Source organism: Bubalus kerabau, chromosome 1, assembly GCF_029407905.1.
Source record: "Bubalus kerabau isolate K-KA32 ecotype Philippines breed swamp buffalo chromosome 1, PCC_UOA_SB_1v2, whole genome shotgun sequence".
Lineage (NCBI taxonomy): Eukaryota > Metazoa > Chordata > Mammalia > Artiodactyla > Bovidae > Bubalus > Bubalus kerabau.
Window position 1 is genome coordinate 177,759,952 of NC_073624.1, and position 10,504 is coordinate 177,770,455.

The 10,504-nt window shown below is 36.7% G+C and overlaps 1 protein-coding gene across 2 annotated transcripts; it reads right to left on the reverse strand.

The window, feature by feature from the left end:
• Positions 1–1,590: 1,590 nt before the first annotated feature.
• Positions 1,591–9,226, reverse strand: LOC129624484 (olfactory receptor 7A17-like). 2 transcript variants are annotated; one of them, XM_055542491.1, is made up of 2 exons: positions 8,108–9,018; positions 1,591–1,603 (listed from the first exon to the last, which is right to left on the reverse strand). In XM_055542491.1, exons 1-2 carry the CDS (start codon positions 9,016–9,018, stop codon positions 1,591–1,593), a joined length of 924 nt encoding a protein of 307 aa, XP_055398466.1. The 2 variants fall into 2 exon arrangements, with proteins under 2 accessions (XP_055398466.1, XP_055398462.1); XM_055542487.1 differs by lacking the exon at positions 1,591–1,603 and adding an exon at positions 9,214–9,226 and having other exon boundaries at positions 8,086–9,008.
• Positions 9,227–10,504: the final 1,278 nt, after the last annotated feature.

The following is a 10,504-nucleotide window of genomic DNA, read 5'->3' on the forward strand; positions in this document are numbered from 1 at the left end:
ACATTAAATCCACATGATCAACTAGGCAGACTCTGTGTCTATGGAATATATACAAGGCCATTGAGAGCTCCCCCAAAAGAAAATGTACTAGTTTTGATAGCTGTGGACGTTGGAGGCAAGAACACAGAGGAATAGGACCTGATTAGAATCTGCGCTGCCCCCACAGCAGGTCCAGAGATCACCACAGTGTTGGAGGGCATCCTAGGGAGGTGAGGTGGACTGTGACTCCTGAGGGAAAGGATTCTGACAGCAGTGACTCAAGAAAAACATTTATTATTCTTATGTTTTGACTTACTCTGTAGATGCTTTTGGATCCGCCCCCCCCCCCACCCGCCCCATTTCCCACCTCTGTTGTAGTTGTCAATTTTATTGGGACTACAAGCTTTTGAGCTTTTTTTTTTTTCCTCAGTCACATTTTTATTGCTGTTATAAACCTCTGCCTCTACGTTGGGCTTTTGTAGTTCTGTGGAGTTTTCCTTTTTCTTTTCTTTTTAAGCAATTTTAATTTTTAAAACCTATTATTATTATTATTTTCTACATTTATTCCTTTGCTTTTTCTATTGTTCTATTCCCCTTGCAGTTAATCTTTAATGTATATAAATCTTTATCTATCTATATTAAACTTTGCATATTTATTCTTTCTTTCTTTTCTTTCTTTCCTTTCCTCTCTACATATTTGTTAGTTTTATTTTCATTGCTTTTTTCCCCCAATTGGCAGCTTGCTCTAGTTTTGTTTTCCAGTTTGTGCTTTAACTAGTTTTGTTCTGGTATAGATATAATTTTTAGTTGCCTTTGTTTTTTGGGTCAATCTATTGTACTTTATTTTTGCTGGACTGTTTTGATTTTGCTTATGGGTGTGTGTGTGTGTGTGTATATATATATATATATATATATATATATATATATATATGTGTGTGTGTGTGTGTGTGTGTGTGTGTGTGTATTCAGTCACACTTTTTACTGTTGCTATAAATCTCTGCCTCTTTGTTGGGCTTTTACAGTTCTGTGGAGTTTTCCTTTTCTTTTTTCCCTTTTTTCTTTCTTCTTCCATTTTTTTTTCTTTTCTCATTTTTATAGTTTTAATTTTTAAAAAACCTATTATATTTTTTCTAAACGTATTCCTTTGTTTTCCTTTCCTACTATTCTTTTCCCCTTGCATTAATCTTTAATGAATATAAATCTTCTTCATCTACCTCTATTAACTTTGCATATCTATTCTTTCTTTCCTTTCCTCTAAACATATTTGTTAGTTTTGTTTTCATTGCTTTATCCCCCACTTGGAACTTTGCTTTAGTTTTGTTTTCAAGTCTGTGCTTTAGTTAGCTTTGTTCTTAACTGCTAAATATAATTTTTGATTTACTTTGTTTGCTGGGTCAATGTACTGTACTTTATTTTTGTTGGACTGTTTTCACTTTGCTCATGAGTGTATATGTATATATCTATATTTCATTATTTTAATTAGTATTTGCCTGATTTTGTAACTGCTGTTTGTCTGGGATTCATCTTTGGTTTCTCATTTTTGGATATTTGTTTTAATCTCACTTAATGTCATATCAAACGACTTGTGGAATCTTCATTCCTGACCTGAGATCAAGCCCCGAGCCTTTGGAGTGGGAGCACTGACTCATAGACTCTAGATTACCAGAGAATTAACCCTAGGAGTATCAAATAGTGAGAACTCACACAAAGGAACTACTTGAATACAAGACCTGGCATCACCCAACTACCAGTAGCACCCTGTGCAGGAAGTGAAGTGAAGTGAAGTCGCTAGTCATGTCTCACTCTTTGCGACCCCATGGACTGGAGCCTACCAGGCTCCTCAGTCCACGGAATTTTCCAGGCAAGAGTACTTACTGGAATGGGTTGCCATGCCTCATCTAAACAACAAACAAAACAAAAATACAAACCCAATCATCAGCAAACAGGATTACCACCTCACTCAGCTTTGCTGATCAGAGGAAAAACAAACAAACAAAAACTCAGCGCAAATCTCACTCTATAGGAAGCTCACACAAACCACTGGACCAACCTTAGGAGGGCGGAAACCAAAAGGAAGAAAGAATTGAACCCTGAAGCCTGGGAAAAGGAAATCTTAAACACAAGGTATTTTTTTTAAGTTTAAAAAAAAATAATGAAAAGGCAGAGAAATACTAAACCATTTAAGGAACAAACTAGAAGCACAGAAGTCCAAATAAACGAAGAGGAAATAGGCCAACTATCCAAAAAAAAAATTGTTCAGAATAATGATAATAAAGATGATCAAAAACTTTGAAAACAACATAGAGAAAATGCAAGAATCAATTTACAAAGACCTAGAAGAATTAAAGAATAAACATACAGAGACAAACAATTATTGAAATTAAAAATACTCTAGAAGGAATCAATAGCAGAATATTTGAAGCAGAAGAATGAATCAGTGAGCTGGAAGGTAAAATGGTGGAAATAACTTCTGAAAAGCAGAATAAAGTAAAAAGAAGGAGAAGAACTGAGGATGGTTTCAGAGACCTCTGGGACAACATCAAACACACCAACATTTGAATTATAGGGGTCCCAGAAGAAGAAGAGAAAAAGAAAGAGCATGAGAAAAATTTTGAAGAGATTACAGTGGAAAATTTCCAACATGGAAAAGGAAATAGTCAATCAAGTCCAAGAGAAACAAAGAGTCTCATACAGGATTAAATCCAAGGAGAAACACACCAAGGCACATACTAATCAAACTAACAAAGACTAAACACAAAGAAAGACTATTAAAAACAGTAAGGGGAAGCAACAAGTAACATACAAGGGAAACCCCATACGCTTAACAGCTGACCTTTCAGCAGAAACTCAGCAGGCCAGAAGGGAATGGCAGGATATATTTAAAGTATTGAAAGAGAAAAAATCTACAACCAAGATTACAGTACCTGGTAAGGATCTCATTTAAAATTGATGGAGAAATAAAAAGCTTTTCAGACAAGCAGAAATTAAGAGAATTCAGTACCACCAAACCAGCTTTACAACAAAGGATAAAGGAACTTATATAGTCAAGAAATAGAAGAGAAGAAAAAAGATCTGCAAAATCAACCCCTAACAATTAAGAAAATGGCAATAGGAACATATATATCAATAATTACTTTAAATGTAAATGGATTAAGTGCTCCAACCAAAAGACAGAGACTGGCTGATTGGATACAAAAACAAGACCCATATACATGCTGTCTACAGGAAACTCATTTCAGACCTAAAGACACATATAGACTGAAAGTGAGAGGATAGAAAAATATATTCCATGCAAATGGGAAGCAAAAGAAAGCTGCAGTAGCAATCCTAATATCAGACAAAATAGACCATTAAATAAAGAAGATTACAAGAGATAAGGAAGGACACTACATCATGATGAAGGAATCAATCCAAGAGGAAGACATAACAATTGTAAATATCTATGCACCCAACATAGGAGCACCTCAATACATAAGACAAACACTAACAGAAATAAAAGGAGAAATTGACAGTAACACAATAATAGTAGGAGACTTTAACACCTGTCACACCAATGGATAGGTCATCAAAAAAGAAAATTAATAAGGAAACACAAGTCTTAAATGATACATTAGATGAGATGGATCTCTTTGATATCAATACATTCCATACAAATGTAGAAGAATACACCTTCTCAAAAGCACATGGACCATTCTCCAGGATAGATCACATCATGGGTCACAAATCAAACCTTAGTAAATTTAAGAAAACTGAAATCATATCAAGCATCTTCTCTGAACACAACACTATGAGATTAGACAGCAATTACAGGAAAAAAACTATAAAAAACACAAACACATGGAGATTAAACAACATGTTTCTAAATAACCAACATGTTACTGAAGAAATAAAAAGGGAAATAAAAAATATTTCTAGAAACAAACGACAATGAAAACATGGCAACTCAAAACCTATGGGATGCAGCAAAAACAGTTCTAAGAGGGAAGTACATAGCAATACAACCTTACCTCAAGAAACAAGAAAAAACATCGAATAGACAACCAACTCTACACCTAAAACAGCTGGAAAAAGAAGAACAAAAAAATCCCCCAAATTAGTCAGTTCAGTCAGTCAGTTCAGTCTCTCAGTCGTGTCCGACTCTTTGCGACCCCATGAATCGCAGCATGCCAGGACTCCCTGTTCATTACCAACTCCCGGAGTTTACCCAAACTCATGTCCATCAAGTTGGTGATGCCATCCAGCCATCTCATCCTCTGTCGTCCCCTTCTCCTCCTGCCCCGAGTCCCTCCCAGCATTAGGGTCTTTTCCAGTGAGTCAGCTCTTCGCATGAGGTGGCCAAAGTATTGGAGTTTCAGCTTCAGCATCAGTCCTTCCAATGAACACCCAGGACTCATCTCCCTTAGGATGGACTGGTTGGATCTCCTTGCAGTCCAAGGGACTCTCAAGAGTCTTCTCCATCACTGCAGTTCAAAATTAGTAGAAGGAAATAAATAAAAAAAAGTGAAGAAAGAAAGAAATAAATGAAGAAGGAAAGAAACAATAGTAAAGATTAATACAACTAAAATCTGGTTCTTTGAGAAGACAAAGAAAATTGACAAGACTTTAGCCACACTAATCAAGAAAAAAAAGAGAGAAGAATAAAACCAACAAATTAGAAATGAAAAAGGAGAGGTTACAACAGACAATGCAGAAATATAAAGGACTATAAGACATTATTATGAACAGCTATGTGGCAATAAAATGGACCTGGAAGAAATGGACAGATTCTTAGAACAGTTTAATCTTTCAAGATTGAACAAAGAAGAAATAGAAATTATGAATAACCCAATTACAATCACTAAAATTGAAACTGTGATAAAAAATCTCCCCCAAAACGGAAGCCCAGGACCACATGGCTTCACAGAATTCTATCAAACATTTAGAGAAGAGCTAATGCCTATCCTTCTAAAACCCTTTCAGAAAACTGCAGAGGAAGGAACACTTCCAAACTCATTCTACAAGACCACCATTACCCCGATACCAAAACTAGACAAAGACAACACAAAAAAGGAAACTGCAGGCCAATATGACAGATGAAATAGATACAAATATCCTCAACAAATTTTAGCAAACAGAATTCAACAACACATCAACATGATCAAGTTGGGTTTATTCCAGGCATGCAAGGATTCTTCAATATATCTAAATCAATCAAATGTGACACACCATATTAACAAATTGAAAGATAAAAACCATATGATCATCTCAATAGATGTAGAAAAAAAACCTTTGACAAAATTAAGCACCCATTTATGATCAAAACTCTTCAAAAAATGGGCATAGAAGGAACCTACCTCAGCATAGTAAAAGCCATATATGATAAGCCCACCGCAAACATTATTCTCAATGGTGAAAAATTGAAAGCATTCCCCTTAAGATCAGGAGCAAGACAAGGATGTTCACTTTCACCACTATTATTAAACACAGTTTTGGACGTCCTAGCTACGGCAATCAGAGAAGAAAAAGAAGTAAAAGGAATCCATATTGGAAAACAAGAAGTAAAGCTCTCACTGTTTTCAGATGACATGATACTGTACATAGAAAGCCTTAAAAATAGTATCAGATAATTACTAGAGCTAATCAGTGAATTTAGCAAAGTTGCAGAATACAAAATCAATACACAGAAATCACATGCATTTCTATATACTAACAATGAAAAATCAGAAAGAGAAATTAAGGAATCAATTCCATTCACCATTGCAACAAAAAGAATTAAATATCTAGGAATAAACTTACCGAAGCAGACAAAAGAACTGTACAAAGAAAATTATAAGACACTAATGAATTAAATAAAGACAACATAAAGAGATGGAGAGATATTCTATGCTCCTGGGTAGGAGGAATCAATATTGTGAAAATGACTACACTACCAAATACAATCTACAGATTCAATGTGATCCCTATGAAATTACCAATGGCATTTTTCGCAGAACTAGAACAAAAATTTCACAATTCATATGGAAACACAAAAGATCCCAAATAGCCAAAGCAGTCCCGAGAAATAGAGCAGAGCTGGAGGAATCAATCTTCCTGACTTCAGATTATACTACAAAGCTACAGTCATCAAGACAGCATGGTACTGGCATAAAAACAGAAACACAAACCAATGGAACAAGATAGAAAGCCCAGAAATAAACCCATGCACCGATGGGTACCCTATTTTTGACAAAGGAGAAATGGGGCAAAGACAGCCTTTTCAATAAATCGTTCTGGGAAAACTGGACAGTTGCATGTAAAAGAATGAAATTAGAACAGTTCCTAACATTAAACACAAAGATAAACTCAAAATGGATTAAAGGCCTAAATGTAAGACCGGAAACTATAAAACTCTTGGAGGAAAACATAGGCAGAACACTCAATGACATAAATCAAAGCAAGATCCTATATGACCCACATCCTAGAGTAATGGAAATAGAAACAAAAGTAAACAAATGGGACCTGATTAAGCTTAAAAGCTTTTGCATGGCAAAGGAAACTATAAACAAGGTGAAAAGACAGCTGTCAGAATGGGAGAAAATAATTGCAAATGAAACAACTGACAAAGGATTAATTTCCAAAATATACAAATAGTTCATACAACTCAATGCCAGAAAAACAAACAACTCAATCAAAAAGTGCAAAACGTACTTAAACAGACATTTCTCCAAAGAAGACATAGAGATGGCTAACAAATACATGAAAAGATGCTCTACATTACTCATTATTACAGAAATGAAAATCAAAACTACAAAGAGATATCACCTCACACTGGTCAGAATGGCCATCATTAAAAAGTCTACAAACAATAAATGCTGGAGAGGGTGTGGAGAAAAAGGAATGCTCTTGCACTGTTGGTGGGCATGTAAATTGATACAACCTCTATGGAAGACGGTATGGAGATTCCTTAAAAGCTAGAAATAAAACCACCTTATGATCCAGCAATACCACTTCTAGGAATATACCCTGAGGAGACAAAAATGGAAAAAGACACATGTATCCCATTGTTCATTGCAGCAGTATTTATAATAGCTAGAACGTGGAAGCAACCTAGATGTCCATTGACAGATGATTGGATGAAGAAGTTGTGGTACATATACACAATGGAATGTTACTCAGCCATAAAAAGGAATGCATTTGAGTCAGTTTTGATGAGGTGGGTGAACCTAGAACCTATTATACAGAATAAAGTGAGTCAGAAAGAGAAAGATAAATTTTATGTTCTAACACATATATACGGAATCTAGAAAAATGGTACTGAAGCATTTATTTACAGGGCAGCAATGGAGAAACAGACATAGAGAATGGACTTACGGACATAGAGAGAGGGGAGGACAGAGTGAGATGCATGGAAAGAGTAACATGGAAACTTACTCTGTCATATGTAAAATAGATAGCCAATGGGAATTTGCTGTATAGCTCAGGGGCTCTGTATCAACCTAGAGGGGTGGAATGGGCTGGGAAATGGGAGAGAGGTTCAAAAGGGAGGAGATATATGTATACCTATGGCTGATTCATGTTGAGAATACAATAAAATTCTCTAAAGCAATTATCCTTAAATAAAAAAAATAAATTAAAAAATATAAAACAAGGGGAAATTTGCTGGATATCAAAGGAAGAAGAAAGCTTATAGAACAGTCTTATGGACTCTGTGAGAGAGGGAGAGGGTGGGAAGATTTGGGAGAATGGCATTGAAACATGTAAAATATCATGTATGAAACGAGTTGCCAGTCCAGGTTCGATGCACGATACTGGATGCTTGGGGCTGGTGCACTGGGACGACCCAGAGGGATGGAATGGGGAGGGAGGAGGGAGGGGGGTTCGGGATGGGGAACACATGTATACCTGTGGTGGATTCATTTCGATATTTGGCAAAACTAATACAGTTATGTAAAGTTTAAAAATAAAATTAAAAAAATAAAATGAGCTACAAGTTAAGATAGAAAAGTTGAAATCAAAGAAATGGAAATTCAAGAAAATAAAAGTAGCAAGTTCTGCTTTCATAGTCTGATCAAACAGTCACAAGATCTGACTCTGAGGCTTTGACCTCTTCAATCTTGGGTACTTCTTCAGTTTTACAGTAATTGGCCTTTATATATTTCCCTTCACAAACAATGCTTTCAGAGCCCTCTTCATGTCTTTATTCCTCAGGCTATAGATGAAGGGGTTCAGCATGGGTGTGATGACTGTGTACATCACCGAGGCTGTTGCACTTGAGTGTGCATTGTGGGTAGCTGCAGAGCTAAGGTACACTCCAAGCATCGTACAATAAAATAAGGAGACAATGGTGAGGTGAGATGCACAGGTGGAAAATGCTTTATATTTCCCCTGAGCAGATGAGATTCTGCATATCGAGGAAACTATTTTAGAATATGAACAAAGAATACCAAAGAAGGGACCACCACACAGCAGGACAGCTGCAAAATACATTACTATGTTATTAAGAAAGGTGTCAGAACAGGCAAGTTGGACCATATGATTGAGTTCACAGAAAAAGTGGGGAATTTCAATGTTTGTGCAGAAGGACAGTTGCAACACCATTAAGCTTTGTAATAAGGAATTCAGGACACTTATGATCCAGGATATCAGCACCAGTAGTCCACAGAGCTGGGGGTTCATGATGACTGTGTAGTGGAGAGGTTGACAAATGGCCACAAAACGGTCATAGGCCATCATGGTCAGGAGGAGGATGTCCAACACTGCAAAGAGGATGAGAAAATAAATCTGTGTGATGCATTCTTTATAGCTGATAACTTTGCTTTGTGTCCAGATATTCCATAGCATCTTTGGGATGGTGGTGGAGGTGAAACAGATGTCTACAAAGGACAGGTTGGAGAGGAAGAAGTACATGGGTGTGTGCAGGTGGGCGTCTGAAGTGATGGCCAAGATGATGAGCAGGTTTCCAAAGGCAGTGATCAGGTACGTGGAGAGGAAAAGCCCAAATATGAGGGGCTGTGCTTTTACTTCCTCTGAAAGTCCCAGAAGGAGAAATTCTAGAATTTGTGTATCATTGTCTGGTTCCATGCAGGAAGGTGACTTCTGGAAAAGAAAGGCTATAACATGGTTAATTTTCACACAAACTTGTATTACTCACATATTCAAAATGGTGTTTCAAATTTATATTTTGTTGTCAAATATTAATTTGATATTTTGTGTATTTTGTATAGCCCCATGGAAGGTATCTTTGTGCCCCACATAATGTGGAATTTTTTCCCCAACCAGCTTTTACCATAAGGGTCATGAGTTTTGCATTTTTAATGAGAATTTCATAGTGTAATTCAAGAATGTAATACAGTCTATCGTTTTTAAGCACTGAGTAAAAGGTGCTAAAAAGCAAAAGTCCCCAAAGTCTCATTTCAATTATAGAGAATGAATATATAGTGGGAATGTAAGTTGATATAGCCACTATGGAAAATAGTGTAGAGATGCCTTAAAAAAACCTGGAAATAAAACTACCATATGATTCCACAATCCCACAACTGGGTATATAATCTGAGAAAGCTATAAATCAAAACAACACATGTACCCCAAAGTTTATGGGCAGCAGTATTACAGTAGCTAAGACATGGAAGCAACCTAGATGTCCTAGATGGATAGATGAATGGATAAAGAAGTTGTGGTATATATACACAATGGAATATCATTCAGCCATAAAAAGGAACTAATTTGATTCAACTGAAGGGTGGTGGACAAATCTACAGCCTGTTATACAGAGTGAAGTAAGTTAGAAGGAGAAAAATAAATATTGCACATTAATGCATATATATGGAATCTAGAAAAATGATACAGATGAACCTATCTGAGGTGTAGGAATAGAGATGCAGATGTAGAGAATCGACTTGTGAACACATCAGGGGAAGCAGGGGGACGGATTGAGAAAATAACATTGACATCTATATATTATCATGTGTAGAATCGATAGCTAGTGAGAAGCTGATACGTAACATAGGGAGTCCTGCCTTGTCCTTGGTGATGACCTAGAGGGGTGGGACAGGGTGGGGTGAGAGGGAGGCTCAAGAGGGAGGTGATACGTGTATACTTCTGGCTGATTCACATTATTGTATAGCAGAAACCAGCACAACATCATAAAGTAATTATTATCCTCCAATTAAAAATAAATTGAAAAAATGAATCAGGACATAAAAACAGAGAATGACTATTTAAACAGTAAAATTATATATCATCTTATGGTGACAGATTCTGTCATGAAACTAACGACAGGCACAAAGGAGAGATTGGGTCTATGTGGGGACATGTGTGTCCAGCAGAGGGAACAGCCAGGGCAAAGGCCCTAAAGAAGGTGCTTGTTTCCTGTGCTCAATTAAAATACAGAGAAGCAGTGTTGCAAGTGAATGGACCTGAAAGACTGAGAAGAGGTGGTGTCACACATGTTGAGGAGGGAGGTGGTCTCTCTGCCACTGCTGAAACTCCAGGGTACAGGTATTTCCTGTTCCATACTACAACTTGAATTTTATTCATCTTGTTGCTAAAGGGTCCCCAGGGGACTCTT